Below are 17,269 nucleotides of genomic sequence, written 5' to 3' on the forward strand. Positions count from 1 at the left end.
AGTCACAGTCTGAAGAATTAGCTCTATGTGCTGTTTATCACACCAGTCACTGTACACTGTGGGGCTGGCCTCTGTAGTGGGGTCAAACAACCACCGCAGGTGTGGATCTGAGCAAAAACATGGAGTGAAACTGCACATTTTAAGTTGGCCCTCAGGGTCAGAAAATGTTTAAAAACCAAAGAATAAATGTACAGATGGAAAAAAGCAGCAATGCAGATAAATGAATAATAAAATCTACATGTGAATAGAGATCGTCTAGCTTTGTGCTTCCAGCTTGCTCCGATGGACCCAAGGTGGCCAAAGAAAAAGAGATGAGCAGCTGATGAGCAGTCTTACTGTATTCGTTCACTTCACTGTGCCTCTCGTATCTATGGAAGCCCGTTTCCGCCACTAAAAAAAAAAAAAAAAGGATACTTAACTCAAAATTTCGAGTTATCTTTCTCGAAATTTCGACTTATTTTCTCGAAATTTCAACTTAGCAACTCGAAATTTCGACTTAATAACTCGAAATTATGAGAAAAATAACTCGAAATTTTGAGTTATTTTCTCATAATTTCTAGTTAGCTCTGCCAATCAGTAATCTATGTGAATGACGTCATTTCCGTGTTACCCGGAAGCTGAAGCCCTCAGGTACAAATGCTACAGAAATGCTAATTATAGATACGGATCATGAATTCACAAATTGCTGAGTATTTTAAGCGTGGCTTCACAAATGAGGAGATTCTTGCGTTATTAGCTGAATCACATGGCATTACTATCAGCCTCCGTACACTTGAAAGGATTTTACACAACAACCGACTTTGGCGCAGAAAGAACAAAACAGAGGTGGGAGAGGTGGCAGCTTTTATACAAGCACAATTGGCAACCTCAGGACAGTGTCATGGGTATCGTTGGATGCACCAGAAGTGTTGGATGAATGGCATTGTTACTGACAGAGAAACCGTTCGTCTTCTGCTCCGTTTATTCGATGGAGAAGGTGTGGATTTGAGGTCACGTAGACGACTGCGGAGGCGAGTGTATCATAGCAGAGGCCCCAACTATGTGTGGCATATCGACGGCTACGATAAACTGAAGCCATTTGGGATTGCAATCAGTGGATGCATTGACGGATTTTCAAGGAGTATAATATGGCTAGACGCTTACAAGACAAATAATGACCCGAGAGTAATTGCTGGCTACTTCATGGATGCCGTGATTCAACAAGGTGGTTGCCCTGATCGAGTGAGATTAGATCTAGGAACAGAAAACGTCCATGTGGCTCACATGCAACGATTTTTGCACTTTACAGACAATGAACCAGAAAGAGAGCACGTCATATTTGGAGCAAGTACAGGAAATCAACGCATTGAAAGATGGTGGCTAATCTTACGAAGCCAGTGTATCCAGTACTGGATTGAACTATTTGACAAACTAAGAGAGGATGGCCACTTCTCAGACTCTTTCTTGGACAAATCATTGGTCCAGTTCTGTTTTCTTCACATTATACAGGTGAGTTTACATAGGTGATTGTGTAAACGACATGTATTGTAACTGTTTAATTTGTAACAACTCACACGGCCTTTGTATATTATAGAAACATCAGATATATTAAAGTACACGTGAAAAGTAGTGCTTTTTTTTTTTTTTTTTTTAAACTGTTTTGTTAAAAAAAAAATTCCACATATATATCAAGGAACACAATTATACATTATAACACATTGATTATTTATGTGTTTAGGCCTCTCTCTGTACTCGGTTAGCATTTTTGGTGGGTCAAAACTAAGTAAATAAGTATCTGTCTGTTCATGATGTGTGTGTGTGTGTGTGTGTGTGTGTGTATAGGTATGTGTGTGTGTATATATACGGATATATATCATTAATGTAGCTCAAAGCTAAATTAATGGTGTGTAAGCTAAGAAAATCAATGTAGAAGTTAGTTGTGCTTTTGTACATTAACATTTTCATATTGTATGCCTGAAAATGTTTCTTTTGTTCATTTTGTTTTCATCTAGGAAGAATTAAATGAAGTTGCTTTGGCCTGGAATGACCACAGAATGCGCCCAGTCCACAACTCCCGAAGTCCTCATGGCCGACCATCTTTTATGTATGCCCTCCCAGACATTTATGGCGCGAGGGACTGTCTCAAACATGTCAATATGGACAAAGTTGAAGCCTGCCTTGAAGAATGCGTGTTCAAAGACTTTCCATGTGAAGAGGATGTCTTTCATCTCTGTGTAGAACTCATGTCAGAACATAACCTGGACTTCTCAGATGATGTGTTTCATACAGTGGATCTGTATGTAAAGCTAAGGCAGTTGATGCTTACTGAGTTGGAGCTTTTGCCTTAAAGGTTAGACATCGTTATGCATTTTTAATTCTGTATTTTCATATTTAAATTGTAAACTTTTATGAGTTATTAATTTTTGGATGGTTGTCGTTTTTGGGGCACACATACATGGGTTTTGAGGGCCTGAAAATGTATTTCACGAACAGGGCCAATTGAAAAAGGCTATAAAAATTGTATTTAATTTTTGGAGGGTTGTTTTTTTTTTTGGATGGTTTATTTCAATTAACAAACCAATTTTTTGTTTTAAAAGCCTTATTATTAAAACATATGTAAACATAATGTCTGTTAGACCTGCTATTTGGAGGATATGCAGCGCATGTCTCCTTGGAATTATGATTTCAACTTTTTGTAAATATGCTTTTTCATCTTTCTTTTTATTTGAGTAATTATTGATGTTTTGAAATATCTGGTTATGTAGCAGTAAAAAAAATTTTCACTGTCATTTTTTTCACTGCTGAGACTTTTTATATATACTGACTGTTTTCCTGATTATGGGCAGTATAATTATATATTTTTTAGCATATGGATAACCTAACTGAGTGAGATTTATGGACCTTTTTTTTTTTCGGATTGCGCCTCAGAATAATAAAAACCCAGAAATTACCAAAATTAAAGATGTAATTTGTCTCATTGAACACTTTATTATAAAACACAGATCTTTTGCCATCATCTTGTCTTAAAACAAAATAACTGTACTGTATTTACAGTAACACAAAAAACCTTAAAGTATTCTTATAAAAAGCTAATTGCAAGCACAAGACTTGGAAAAAGTACGATAATACACTCAACAAAAATATGCAATATGTTTTGCAAAAGTTCAATTATTATTAAAAATACAAAAAGAATGGGACAATAAAAAGAGATTGAGGATAATATGGCAAGATCTGATAACAATATCCTACAATTAAAGAATAAGAACGTGTGGTCTAAAACCACTATGAAGCAAATACATTAGGCTCAAACATGAAAACAGAAATATAGGAAAATATCTTTTAAATAACTACCCCATCGGCTATGTAGTTTTGAAAAAGGGGGCTATGATACACAGGGGTTTTTTTCCATTACAAAAATCAGGAAAAGCCAACCAAAAATCAACCTTCAGCTAAGCAATTGCTGATTTCACAGAAATCCAAAATAAAAGCATATAGGTGTGCCTTATGGCCATTCAATTTAGCAAAAGTCACCATAACCCAGATGGCTAAACAGAACTGTACAAACATAACTGTAATAAAATACAATGATAAAGTAAAACCTGACTTGTAAACTGTAAAATGTGTGCACGATGATAAAACATGTAGGAGATATTGCATATATCTCCTACATGTACTATACACTACATATTGCAGGGGTCTCAATCTCTAATTTTCTGGTGAACCACTACAATACATGTCATCTTTTGACATTACATTAATAAAATTTGACAAATTAAAATTAACCTAATGCATTTTTTTAAGTTGATTTTGGATTCAAATAATAGAAAAAATGAATAAAAGGTGGAAAAACTGCTTTCATTGTTCACATGCACACATGCTGACTGAGGAAATGGGAATGCTTATAAATGGTCTCCAGACTGCCACTCTGAGACCTCTGCAGAAATGCATTTCACAAGTGTTTAGAAAAATATTGCCTCAGTTGTAATAGGAAAACACAGAAACACAAAGAAGTACCTCAAATTGCATTACAGTGGTATTTCACCAAATACTTTTTCTTGGAACTCAGTTTTTAAACACCTGAAACCTTTGCTGTGACATTCACATGGGAACACTTTAGTCTTAGTTCACAACTCAAATATAATCTGTTGTAAAACAACAATGGCTTTTAAGCCATTGTCCGTGAATCAAACCTTTAGATAATGTCCATAACCCACACATTTGATTCCAACACACTGTTCATCTCCGATCTGAAGTCAGGATAGCTGTCATAATTTATCGACAGCTCCAGTACACACCCACATGTGTGTGCCACAGGTCGTCTCTGGAAACCTTTCAGTTCGTTAAACCCAATGATGATGTTCTTTCCCAGATGTAAATCTGAACCTGTGCAAAACCTGAGGAACAAACACAAATGTTCCTTCTCAGCATTCTTCACATATGTAGTTAGATATTTCTGAATCAGCTTCTGGTGAGCCGTCATTGTTTCAGGGAAAGTGAGACACTTGAGAACTTTTCTCACAGTTGGTTGGAGGGTTTCATAAACTGAAGATAGATCACAAAGGCTTTCCCATGCAGTGCTGAGTGTTCTTGCCCACTGTTCAATAACATAGGCAGGCTCTTGGACAAGTGTTTTGTGTGCAAGCTCCAATAGGACTTCAGTGGCATTGCAGGCTGTTGGTATCTTTCTGCAGCTGTGGTTATCAAGTATGTCTATAAGTTCTTCTTGGTCCACGGTGCTAAAGTCTGATCGCCACGCCTCTAACACTGTACGCTCAGAGTCAGGCATGAACTTAAGGAAATTCTCCACAATATCACTCTTTACATATCCAAAGGCAGCTTGTTCCAGAATGGCAGGTGCAATTTTCACAGGCAGATATTTCTCTCTAACCCATCCAAATGCAATGATTCTGCCCACACTCTCCCACTCCGGTTGCCCAAGATCATGCCTTAAGAAGGGCACTTTGTAAACGTTTCCAGTGGTGCACTGGTCATAGAATTCTTTCCAGAATTCTGAAAGACAGTCTCTCACAACTCCCCCATCGTCATGGGCCATTTCAGGTGTTCCATCAGGCAGTAAGACCTGGATTTTGATGTCGACATCTTCAAGGTCCTTATCACTAAAATGTGAAATGAGCTCTGACATTACCTGCCCTCTGTGGACCACCACTACTCTCCTCACTCTCTCACTGGATGGACCAGGTTGTGGAGAAAAAATCAGGGTGTCATCCAAATTTATTGGCTCACTGTCAGAAAAGGGGCCAACAAAAATAATGTCACTGCTGTGAGAAGTGTTAGCGCTTAGAGACTGCGTGGAAGATTGTGGAAGGTTATCGTTTGGAGTGTCTTCAATGTATGTCACATCATGGCTGATTGTTTCAAATGGAGCAGATGTTTGGACTGTAGTGACAGTAAAAGAAGAGGTTTGGTTTTGAGGACTCGCTTCAATTTCTGAAGATGGATGCAAACCTGGGTTGGAGCTCTGAAGGCTGTCATTTTGTTTTTTCTTTGTGGTGAGGTAGAACCTGAGGATATTAAGTTTTGTGACATGATAAAGTTCTCCTACTGTCAATGCATCATCGACTATCATCTCTTGATAATCCTTCAGATCACAGTCAAAATCTGTTAAGGGCCCCTGAATGTTTCCTCCATCTGGAAAGAACAGGCCTGTTGCAACCTGTAATATGTCCCTTTTCTTGGCATCCTTGCAGATGTCTATTTTTCTTGTTCCTCCTCCTCGTCTAGCTCTAACCTGCTTGAAAACCTCAGTGTCTTCATCATAATGCATCCATCCTATTTCTATTTTTCTATTTCTCTTCAGAGCATTTCTTTTATGGGTTGTTTGGGAATGTTCTTCTTGCCGTGTGCTACTGCCATCCTCTTCAGATAATTTTCTTTTGGACAGTTTGGATTTCAGCCGTTCAAAAAGCACTGACTTGCGGCTGCTGCCCCTCCGTCTGCAAAATCCAAATACTGCTAGACGATCACCGTATGATGGCAAATAAGTCTTCAGCTCCTCATCTGTCATTAGACTTATGACACTGGCATCAATCTAAAGATGGAAAAATAATTTAATTTATTGAAACAACCAGCCTTGAAAATACAATTCTATTTTTAACTTAAGAACAATGAGGAAAAGTTGCATTTCAACCAGTATCTTGTTGGAATTAAGTACCTTCTCATTCTCCAAGGTCTGTATAATTTCCTCAGAGACTTCTCTTTGTTTCAAGAATTCAGTCAAGTCTCCCATGCTGTAAGGAAGGATGTAAATTAAAATTACAAAATTAAAATAAAGCCACCATATTATCGTCAAAGTATCTGTGCCTACCTACATTATGAGCTCTGACTATGGTGGAGAAGTGGGAACTGCATTTTTAAGTGTCCATTTGCACTGTAACTACAATCAGCATCACAATACAGTCAATCCCACATTTTCTCAGTTGTCTGGTTACAGTTTTATTGGTTTTGTTCCTTATTTATATAGTTGTCAGTCATATTCCCTGTTTTGGGTGATTTGTGATTTTGTTTTATACAGTGCTGTATACTTATTACGCATGCTTTCAGCAAAACGTCTGTTTCATCAGACGTAACAGGTGTCATTAGCGTGTAACAGAAACCTTATAGGTACCTTTGGTTAACCCTGACGTTGCATTCTATTCAACTTTGTATGTAACAATTGTAACGGAGCGGAAAGGCTGATTTTATTTCCACAGTGTCGTTTTTTAAAGGAAGGAAACCTTCCTCCAAACGGACAGAGCAGTGGAGCCGCCAAGGGAAAGCACACGATTAAAAAACTGTAGAATTAAAATATAATTTATTATATTTAAATAGTTAAAAATGTAAGATAAATTAAAACAACCTTGGCCAAGGGATAACACAATAAAAATCAATAAAACACAACATTAAAAGTCCAGTGGGATCCACCACAGCATAAAAGTCCCAGGGAGTTAAGAAATCCAGCGAAGTAAAAGGGAAACCCAGCGGAGTCCTCTCCTTCCTTTCCGCATTAGCGTCTTGATATGCTAGAGAAAGGGAGGAGCGGCAGTCACTATTCTTCCGGCAGTTTTTATTCAATAAAAGGGGATAAGTCGAAGACTTACCCCGGGTGGGCAGAGCTCTCAACTCCGCCCGCCGCTTCTTTAAAACTGCAAAGCCACACAGCCGTCCCGTGCCTTCCGCTGGTGCTGTCTCCGCTCTCCCCGCTGGTACTGTCACTCTCTGCGCTGGTGCCCTGTGCGCTGGTCCTCTGTGCGCTGGTGCTGTCCGTCCTGTTTCGAACGCCAAGCTCCAACCCTCTTATGTGTCACTCAGCACTCTGTAAATTACACTGCCTTTCCTCTCAGGTGTGTCCAATTAGTAAAAATGGGGAAAGGCGGAGTCTCTCCAGGACAATTTGACGGTATAACCAAAACATGCAATCTAAATAAAACACTGCACAAAATATAACCAGTACATGCAATATAAAAATATAAATAAGTACACTTCACATTAAAATACAGCACAGCAAAACAACATCCGTCCTTCCCTGGATGACATCCCCCCACACTGAAATATTAGCAGTCCCTGCTAATGCTCCATCTCCCTATAACGCTCTGGTGGAATCCCACGCGTGGCCCTAATAGACCGTCTAAGGGACATACCTGAATCACTCTGGTGAGGTGACACACAGTCAGTAAGGGGTAAAAATCCATAAAACACTGGCGCTGGGAAATCCGAAGGGCCTGTGGTCGGCTCCTCCGTAGGAGGGGTAAAGTCTGTTTGAGGAGCAATGCACACTTTTAAGGCATTCCTATGTAAAGTTTGTATATTACCCCCCTTTTCTGGTTTGACCTTATACACTAAGCCCGTATCTCCCACCTGTTCCAACACCACATATGGCTCAGGAGACCACCAGGAGCACAGTTTCCCTTTGCCCTGTCTGTTTCGGTCACGTACCCAGACTCTCTCTCCGGGCAACAATGGGAGGGTACAGCCTCTTTTCTCATACTGGCTTTTGTGTTGGGAGGCCGCACTATACATCCTCTGCCCAGCCAAACGGTAAGCTAGGGAGAGTTTCTGTTGATGAGAATACACCCACTCACTTACATCCTGCCTCGCCTGCTGGGGGGCCACGCCTAACACCACGTCCACAGGAAGTCGCAAGTGTCGACCAAACATCAAATAGGCAGGCGCATAACCTGTGGAACTATGGATAGTATTATTATAAGCATGAACGAGTTCCGGCAGATTTCCTACCCACTGGCTCTGCCTAACTGATTCTAGGGAGCGGAGCATGTTCAATAGGGTCTGATTGAAACGTTCTACACTACCATTCCCTGCAGGGTGGTAAGGTGTCGTACGGCTTTTGGCTATACCATAGGTATCACAAAGCTGTTTCATTAATGCAGATTCGAAATTAGACCCACGGTCGGAGTGGAGTCGGCCTGGGCAACCAAACGGCTGTATCACATACTTCCACAAAGCCTTTACTGTAGTCTCTGCTGTTTGGTTTATTGTAGGGATAGCCCAAGCGAACCGCGTAAACAGATCAGTCACCACAAGTATGTTTTGATAAGTGTCAGTTGGTCGGCCTAAGGACAGAAAATCCATGCCTACAACCTCCAAAGGGTATGAGACTGAAATAGGGTGCAGTGGAGCCCTAGGTTCTACCCTCTCCTTTTGTAGACTACAGGGGACACAACCCAGATGAAACTGACGTACCTGCGCTTCCATATTAACCCAGTAGAACCGCTGCCGTATCCGAGAGAGGGTTCGATCTACCCCCGCATGGGCAGCAGCCTCATGGATCTTCCGCCACACCTCATGGCACCTGGAACTAGGACACACAACTTGATGACGAGTCTCCTGGGTATATTCGTCCGACACTTTACGGCACAATACTCTGTCTTTAATAGAAAGTCTTTTTTGCTGCTGTAGGAGTCGCCGCACACCATGCGACAATGCCTGACGTTCTGACTTTGTAGGTGCGACCTGAGCTTCCAGAAATTGTTTTACCACTTGAATATCCGGATCGTGAACTTGTGCTTCTGCCCAGTCACTCCCCTCTACCTCACAGGTCAATTCAATGGCTGCTGAAGTGACTCCACGCTCTGATCCAGCCCCCTCCAGGTGCTCTGCTGGGACAGTGGGGAATCGAGAAAGGGCATCAGCATTAATATTGCTCTTACCCGAACGATACTTGATCTCGTAGTCGAAAGAGGCCAGCTGGGCAACCCAACGTTGTTCTACTGCGCCCAAGCGAGCAGTCTGTAAATGGGCCACAGGGTTATTATCAGTATACACAACGAATCGTGCACCAGTCAGATAGTCTTTAAACTTTTCGGTAACCGCCCACTTAAGGGCTAACAGCTCCAACTTGAAAGAACTATAGTTTGCGTCATTCCGTTCCGTGTGGTGTAAACTTCTGCTGGCGTACGCTATTACCCTTTCTTGGCCCTCTTGAACCTGCGCCAGAACGGCTCCCAGCCCGCGGCCACTGGCATCTGTATACACAATAAAGGGAAGAGAGTAATCTGCGTATGCCAAAACAGGTGCCTGCGTTAAAGCTGCTTTGAGGGCCTCAAATGCCGTTTGACATTCTGGGGACCACTGTACTTTACGACAGTCTGTTCTCTTGTTCACAGGGACCCCTGTCAATAATGCATTTAAAGGGCGTGCGATTTGAGCAAAACCGGACACAAAACGTCTGTAGTAACCAGCCAGGCCCAAAAAGGATCTGACCTGTCTGATGGTATCAGGGACCGGCCAATCCATCACCGCAGAAATCTTATCCGGGTCTGGTCTTACACCATACTTATCCACTACATGCCCCAGAAATTTCACCTCTTGTTGCAGGAACTCGCACTTGTTCGACTGTAACTTCAACCCATGACGCCACAGCCTCTGAAACACTTCATCTAGATGCTGTAAATGAGACGAAAAGTCAGGTGAATAAATGATAATGTCGTCTAAGTACACCAATAAAGACTCGGCAATCTGTCCACTCAAACAGTGCTGCATCAGGCGCTGAAATGTAGCGGGTGCATTGCACAGACCAAACGGCATCCGCTCGAACTCAAACAACCCAACTGGGGTCGTAAAAGCAGTCTTTTCTCTGTCCGTCGGGTCCATTTGGACCTGCCAGTATCCACTGGCTAAGTCCAGGGTGGAAAACCACTTCGCTCGAGTAAGACTTGTCAATGTCTCTTCTATTCGTGGCAAGGGGAAAGCATCTTTATGCGTCACCGCATTCAATTTTCTGTAGTCCACACAGAACCTCCAGGCGCCATCCTTTTTTCTCACCAAAACAATGGGTGCAGCCCATGGGCTACAGCTTTCCCGGATAACTCCCTTTGCCATCATATCTACCAAGAGACTCCTCATTTCCTTATACATTGCGGGGGGCAAAGGACGATACCTCTCTCTAATGGGAGCTGCATCACCTGTGGGGATACAATGATGCACCAGGTCAGTCCTCCCGAAATCTTCGTCATCTTTAGAGAACACCTTCTCCCATTTAAGCAATAAAGCACGTAGCTCGCCCTGTTGCAGTTCAGACAGGTCAGGTCTTTCAATCAGTTTATTCATCTCCCCAGGTAATCTCTCCTCCTCCGTGGGGGCGCCACTATCGACCAGGGCCACCTCCACCACACCGTCCGTCCCAAGGGACAGGCTCAGGTCCTGTGAGCCATGTACGTCAGCTTCATCCACGCAGGATAGCTTTCCCAGTTTCTGGTAGCGACCTATAAAAAGAGGATAGGGGTGTGGGTTACAAATCCTCACTGGCACTCTCCCGGCCCTTACCATGACAAGGGTTCTCGCCACCCCCACATCAGGGGTTTCAGGCAGTGCCTCCACCAAGGCACAATAATCTGTTCCTTGCGGACCCGTCTGAGTCCGGCCCCACACCATTATTTCACTCCTCGGGGGAACTTTAATTTTGCGTCGGCCAGCTAGCCGTACATACCCCACCATTCCATCCTCCACTGTACTTGCTTCTATCCGTCTGCATGTTGCGAAGGCAGTCCTCCAGGCCTGCTGATTCGTTAACTGCTGTGGGGCAGGAGTAGTCTTTTCCGGCCACTTAAATACATTCCAACAGGCAGTCACAACATTCATACCAATAATCAGTGGGTGAGTGCAATGGTCATCTTTTACCACCACAACCCCGCGTCCAGGAACCTTAACACCTTCTATTTCCATGTCCAGGACAGCATAGGTGGTATAGGGAATTTCCAGACCATTGGCGGCTCTCAGCCTAAAGGCGGTTGGAGTTTTCTCAAGCCTAGCCTGGGAAAAATACTCATTAAACAGACTCTCCTGTATCAAAGTCACTTGTGACCCGGTATCCAACAAGCCTTGAAGCTCCACCCCTTCGATCACTATCTTCACTGTTGGACACTGCCCAATAAATGTTTCTGTGGCCCTTAATTCCTTAGGTGAACCAAAAAACCCCGCCCCTCGGACCTCAGCAGCAGGGTCATCTAGTTTAAACTTGGCTGGGAAGACATGGAAGTCTGGCAAAACCTAGCTATATGTCCTGCTTGTTTACACCTCCGACAGATAGGCCGACCTTGTGCATCCCAGCTAGCATTTGATTGTCGCGGTCTTCTCCTAAACTGAGGTGCAGGCGGAAGAGTAGCTACAGCTGGCTGAGTGGAGCCTCTAATTTCCCTTACTAGCTCTTGTGCCAATCCTTTAATTTGTGCCTTAACATCCTCCAGTATCTCCTGTTTTAACACCTGCCTCCAATCTTCTTTCTGTTCAACCTTAAAAGGAGCATGAGACTTATTTACAGACAGGCAGGTTACCTCAGACTGGGGCTGTACATGTTCTGAGTCTAGGAGCAGTGCCTCCTGGCGTATGGCAGCAAAATCTTGGTCTGGATTACGCCGCACATAGACCTTCAGTGCCTGACTTACAGGGCCCTCCCGCAATCCTAGCAACAATTGATCTCGCAGGGCTGCATCAGAGGGGACATTATCTGGATCATGCTTTCGCAACCTACAGTATAATTCTCTTAACCGCAAGATAAATGAAGATACGGTTTCACTTGAGTTCTGAGTGCAACTAAAAAACTGTGACCTAAGAACTGGGGTGGGGACACGATCACCATATAAAGAGTCTAAAAAAGAAAAGATTTTTTGTACTTGGTCTCTTTGACTGGTTTCAAGAACACTGACCTGACGTTTAGCCTCACCTGCTAGCGCTCCCAACACAATAGCAACTTTCCTCACTTCAGGCAAGTCCTGAGATCCCAGCAGCCCCCGCATCTGCTCCTTCCACTCCTGATATTGCACATCCTGATCAGGCCCTTTAAACTTCGGCAGCCATGGGGCTCCGGGATATACAGGCATCATCATATTTGCTATTCCCCTGGCTAACCCAACTGCTCTTGGCTCCGTATCCTATGTCGACAACGCCAATTATGTAACGGAGCGGAAAGGCTGATTTTATTTCCACAGTGTCGTTTTTTAAAGGAAGGAAACCTTCCTCCAAACGGACAGAGCAGTGGAGCCGCCAAGGGAAAGCACACGATTAAAAAACTGTAGAATTAAAATATAATTTATTATATTTAAATAGTTAAAAATGTAAGATAAATTAAAACAACCTTGGCCAAGGGATAACACAATAAAAATCAATAAAACACAACATTAAAAGTCCAGTGGGATCCACCACAGCATAAAAGTCCCAGGGAGTTAAGAAATCCAGCGAAGTAAAAGGGAAACCCAGCGGAGTCCTCTCCTTCCTTTCCGCATTAGCGTCTTGATATGCTAGAGAAAGGGAGGAGCGGCAGTCACTATTCTTCCGGCAGTTTTTATTCAATAAAAGGGGATAAGTCGAAGACTTACCCCGGGTGGGCAGAGCTCTCAACTCCGCCCGCCGCTTCTTTAAAACTGCAAAGCCACACAGCCGTCCCGTGCCTTCCGCTGGTGCTGTCTCCGCTCTCCCCGCTGGTACTGTCACTCTCTGCGCTGGTGCCCTGTGCGCTGGTCCTCTGTGCGCTGGTGCTGTCCGTCCTGTTTCGAACGCCAAGCTCCAACCCTCTTATGTGTCACTCAGCACTCTGTAAATTACACTGCCTTTCCTCTCAGGTGTGTCCAATTAGTAAAAATGGGGAAAGGCGGAGTCTCTCCAGGACAATTTGACGGTATAACCAAAACATGCAATCTAAATAAAACACTGCACAAAATATAACCAGTACATGCAATATAAAAATATAAATAAGTACACTTCACATTAAAATACAGCACAGCAAAACAACATCCGTCCTTCCCTGGATGACACAATCGCTGTCAAACTGTTTTTATATACCTTTTATCCAGTTATCATTTGTAGGAAGGCATTCAAAACTGAAGAACCTGGCGCCATTTGTTGTTAATACAGCAGCTCACGACACGATCCAGTTTTGAGTGTGCACCCCTTTGCACCATATCCTTCCGGGTAACAAGGAAATGACATCAGCCACGTAGATTTCTTATTGGCAGCGCTAACTCGAAATTTCGAGTTATTTTCTCAAAATTTCGAGTTAATAACTCGAAATTTCGAGTTAATAAGTCCGAATTTTGAGAAAATAACTCGAAATTTCAAGAAAATAAGTCGAAATTTCGAGTTATGGATCTTCTTTTTTTTTTTTTTTAGTGGCGGAAACGGGCTTCCATACATATCTCTGTCAGTGGTGTGGAGACTCTTTAACCTTTCTGTTCTAGTGATGGGTCGTTCGCGAACGAAATGGCTCTTAGAGCCGGCTCTTTGACGTGAACGACGCGAGCCGGCTCCTTATCGCGAGCCGTCACGTGGGTTTTTTTTTTGTTTTCTTTCTCTCAGCCTCTCTCTCGCACTTTTTTCCCGCTTCACTCTGCACGCGGGCCTTGTGCTTTACGCTGGGCAGAGGGGGGAGGGGCGGTAGTTACACTCAGTAGCACAGGAACAGAGCCAGAGAGAGAGAAAGAGAGGCAGGGACAACAACATTAGAAAGGTATAGTAATCATCCACAACTATTTTCGGTTGCAGATGATAAAGGATTGAGAAAGTTTATTCATGCAGGTCCATATGACAGAGAATATGCATGTTCTTTTAGTTTTCATATTATAATTTATATTTAATTGTGTTGTGGTTTGCAGTGTTTTGTGTTCTTTTCACTTTAAATTTGTGAAAGGAAAAAGCTGAAAATTTAAATAGTTAAAAGTTGAAATGTGAATAGTTGATTTTTGTATTATATGATTTATTTATTACATTTTATGTGGAGTGAATAAATAAAAGTATATTTACGGTGGCCCCTAGAGACAAAGCACATACAAACTTCAAATCACGTACGAACTCTGAAGCATGTACAAACTCCAAAACACGTACAAACTCCAAAACACGTAAAAACTCCAAAACATGTAAAAACACGTACAAACTCCGAAGCACGTAAAAACTCAGAAGCACATAAAAACTCAAAACACGTACAAAAGACAACAGAAGTGCTCCAGGATGCTGGGCGCAGTGTTGAGCCTTTGTTATCTTGTGGCTACACAAGCCAGCAAGTACTAACGACCGGATTTGGTGTGTGGTAATAACAGGTAAATGAACTTTTTTTAAAAATTATTTGAATATATATATGAGTGCCTGTGTATAAATACACAAACAATACACACATGCTTTCAATTGTGTAATTTAAGTGATCTAGTAGCTCTGCTTTGGAAGTTCAGGGCCCTGTGCTTCGTACGTCGCTTACTACATCCAAGATCAAATGAAACATCCAAGACCAAATCATCGCGCTAACTCTGAGCTCGCTATTCCGGTTCCCCGAACACACCTGTTGTTGACGATTAGTATAGCTGGATGAAGTAATGTGAGATCACTGGGTGGCCCAACAGGGGCTACGCATCGATAGTAGAAACATTGATCGGCAACCCTTTGATTGGTCGGCGAAAATGTCGAAGGTGCGCGCTCGGTATTTTTCGGCAGCAGAGCAAGAACTCTTGAGTGAGGGATTTCAGGAGTTTCAGAGTTTAATTAAAACGCAAGGGAACACTGCAAAGGCTGCAAAAGCAAGGAGAGAGGGCTGGCAGAAAGTTGCTGACAAATCAAACTCGTAAGTAATTCAATAATAACAATAATAATGGAGTGGATTTATATAGCGCTTTTCAAGGCACCCAAAGCGCTTTACAATGCCACTATTCATTCACTCTCACATTCACACACTGGTGGAGGCAGCTACGGTTGTAGCCACAGCTGCCCTGGGGCAGACTGACAGAAGCCAGGCTGCCATATTGCGCCATCGGCCCCTCTGGCCAACACCAGTAGGCGGTAGGGTAGATTTATCATATCACACCATATTATCCAATATTATATTACATTATATTATATTATAATATGTTATATTATATCCCCTTTCACATTAGAGCCACAACAGGACCCACTAGAACATGGGAACAAGTAAAAGTGGAATATAAGAATATTCTACAGAATGGTAATATTTATCACTTATATTGCTTTTAGTCTCTTGGAAAGAGACCCTGAAATAATCTGTTTGTTTGTTCATAACAGCAACCAAGAAAAGGGCAGAGCAAAAAAAAAGACAGGTGGTGGTCCTGCACCCCCTCGTCAACAAGTTGGTTAAGTGAATAATACCCTCACGGGAAAATCGATATCTCTCTATGAGCACACTGTCGCGCTGAGCTAAAGGATCCTGTCTGTCCCGCAATATACGCTGAATTCTGAGGACTCTCCTTATCAATCTTGCACCTTCCGCAATGGGTTGCTCGCGTAAACGGACAGGATATGACTGCGACAGACTTCCCAAATCCACCTTGGCTTTTATAGCCGTGGTCTCTCATCTTGATTACACGAAGTAATTTACAATTACTACTCTGAAATATGAATTACATCTGTAATAATCACATACATGTAATAGAATGTTAATAGTACATTTCCCTTTTTTAGGAAATGACCTGTATGTATCTGTGTGAAATCAATAAAAGGATCAAGTGCTGCATTATCTTTGGTTACAGTGATGTTATTTATTTATGGTGAAACAGTGGTGGAATATCGCTGTTGCTTTCGTATGAATGACGCGGGCATACCTGCGTGGCCGCGATCTAATCCTGTTTACATAAAGTAAACCTGCTCCCCAGCAGGTTTACGCTTACGGCTCTGTTGCTATGACAGCAAGTCCCGGATGGGCTTCGGGGAACCGAACGATCCAGGATCACGCGAAATCGTCAACAATCTAATCCAGCTAACTCACTTCGCGCGGTACGAAGCACAGGCCCCAGTTCATGCTAGAAATGTGTTTTGGAGTTTGTACGTGTTTTGTCTCTAGGGGCCACCGCATATATTTATATATAAACATATATAAATAAAACCAGTTGTTTTTACGTTAGTAATTCCTTTTGTGCATAATTTTATATTATTGTTAATAATAAATTAATTAAAGCAACAAAACAACCCGAAGAGCCGGTTCGGAGCCGAAAGAGCCGGCTCTTTTTAGTGAGCCGAACCGAAAGAGCCGCATCTCTAAAAAGAGCCGGAAATCCCATCACTATTCTGTTCTTCCTGCTGGAGGCTCAGCACTTTTGAACCTGACCTTCTGCCCACATACAGCCGTTGGACAGCTCTGGCGCCATGGGGCAGTGGGTTGACCTGCATATTCTCAGCGTGCATGTCTCAGGACTTCATCTTTAACTTCGACATGTATTTTTCTCAGAATCAGTGAGCTGTTCTTCACCCTCCAGTGTGGAAGCTCTGTCTTTCCACGCTGGGCTTTCATTTTTTTTATTAATTAATTATTATTATTATGCGTGTTATTAAGAGCAGAGTGAAAACACAATGGCAGTAGTGATTGGTATTGTGATCAAGATTTAATTCACCTGAGCAGTAGCAGTGTTACCATGGCAACAGCATTCCTGCTGGCCTGTGTCATTATTTTGCCTTTCTCCCTCCTAAAATGCTCAGGAAGTTCCAATTTGCATTTTAGGATGAATTTGAAGGACAAAAAGTTTCCCCCCGCCACGGTCAGCTAGTTAGCTGCAATCATCAGGATCCCTGGTGTAAATCAGTTCCTGATTAGATGATGATACTCTGCTCTGGTGCTGAGGACACTGGGGACCACAGATAATCATCAGCACCTTCACTAAAACTATTTCCTGCTTTCTTTACAGACACAGCTTTCCATGGCTGGCTGATAAGTGGATGGAAAAACTGGAGTGTGCAAATCAGAAGCAGAAACTTTTTAATGAGCCTGAACTAAATTTGGGGCCCTAATTTACAGTTTCACAGCCAGGTAGGAACACACACACACACACACACACACACACATGCACACACA

At 42.6% G+C, this 17,269-nt stretch overlaps 2 protein-coding genes and 1 pseudogene across 2 annotated transcripts; 1 reads left to right on the forward strand and 2 right to left on the reverse strand.

Moving 5' to 3' along the window:
* The first annotated feature begins 642 nt into the window (after positions 1-642).
* On the forward strand, positions 643-3,185 carry LOC147313752 (uncharacterized). Its single transcript, XM_086263551.1, has 2 exons — positions 643-1,488; positions 1,992-3,185. Exons 1-2 carry the CDS (start codon positions 670-672, stop codon positions 2,325-2,327), a joined length of 1,155 nt encoding a protein of 384 aa, XP_086119677.1. The 5' UTR covers positions 643-669; the 3' UTR covers positions 2,328-3,185.
* On the reverse strand, positions 2,623-6,400 carry LOC147313753 (uncharacterized). The gene is made up of 2 exons (XM_086263550.1): positions 6,152-6,400; positions 2,623-6,028 (listed from the first exon to the last, which is right to left on the reverse strand). Exons 1-2 carry the CDS (start codon positions 6,224-6,226, stop codon positions 4,172-4,174), a joined length of 1,932 nt encoding a protein of 643 aa, XP_086119676.1. The 5' UTR covers positions 6,227-6,400; the 3' UTR covers positions 2,623-4,171.
* Positions 6,401-9,851: 3,451 nt separating this feature from the next.
* On the reverse strand, positions 9,852-12,317 carry LOC147313754 (uncharacterized; annotated as a pseudogene).
* Positions 12,318-17,269: the final 4,952 nt, after the last annotated feature.

This window comes from Aulonocara sp. 'chitande type north' Nkhata Bay, linkage group LG15 (assembly GCF_057382095.1).
Source record: "Aulonocara sp. 'chitande type north' Nkhata Bay isolate Kocher_YH1m ecotype deep benthic linkage group LG15, A_spYH_male_GT1.1, whole genome shotgun sequence".
In the NCBI taxonomy this organism is placed as follows: domain Eukaryota; kingdom Metazoa; phylum Chordata; class Actinopteri; order Cichliformes; family Cichlidae; genus Aulonocara; species Aulonocara sp. 'chitande type north' Nkhata Bay.

What these genes read in the sequence shown, in the direction of transcription:
- LOC147313752 (XM_086263551.1), top strand. Translation starts at nt 670, where the DNA reads ATGAATTCACAAATTGCTGAGTATTTTAAGCGTGGCTTCACAAATGAG. An exon ending in GTTTTCTTCACATTATACAG is followed by an intron (nt 1,489 to 1,991) that starts GTGAGTTTACAT and finishes GTTTTCATCTAG; the next exon opens with GAAGAATTAAATGAAGTTGC.
- LOC147313753 (XM_086263550.1), bottom strand. Translation starts at nt 6,226, where the DNA reads ATGGGAGACTTGACTGAATTCTTGAAACAAAGAGAAGTCTCTGAGGAA. An exon ending in AGACCTTGGAGAATGAGAAG is followed by an intron (nt 6,029 to 6,151) that starts GTACTTAATTCC and finishes TTCCATCTTTAG; the next exon opens with ATTGATGCCAGTGTCATAAG.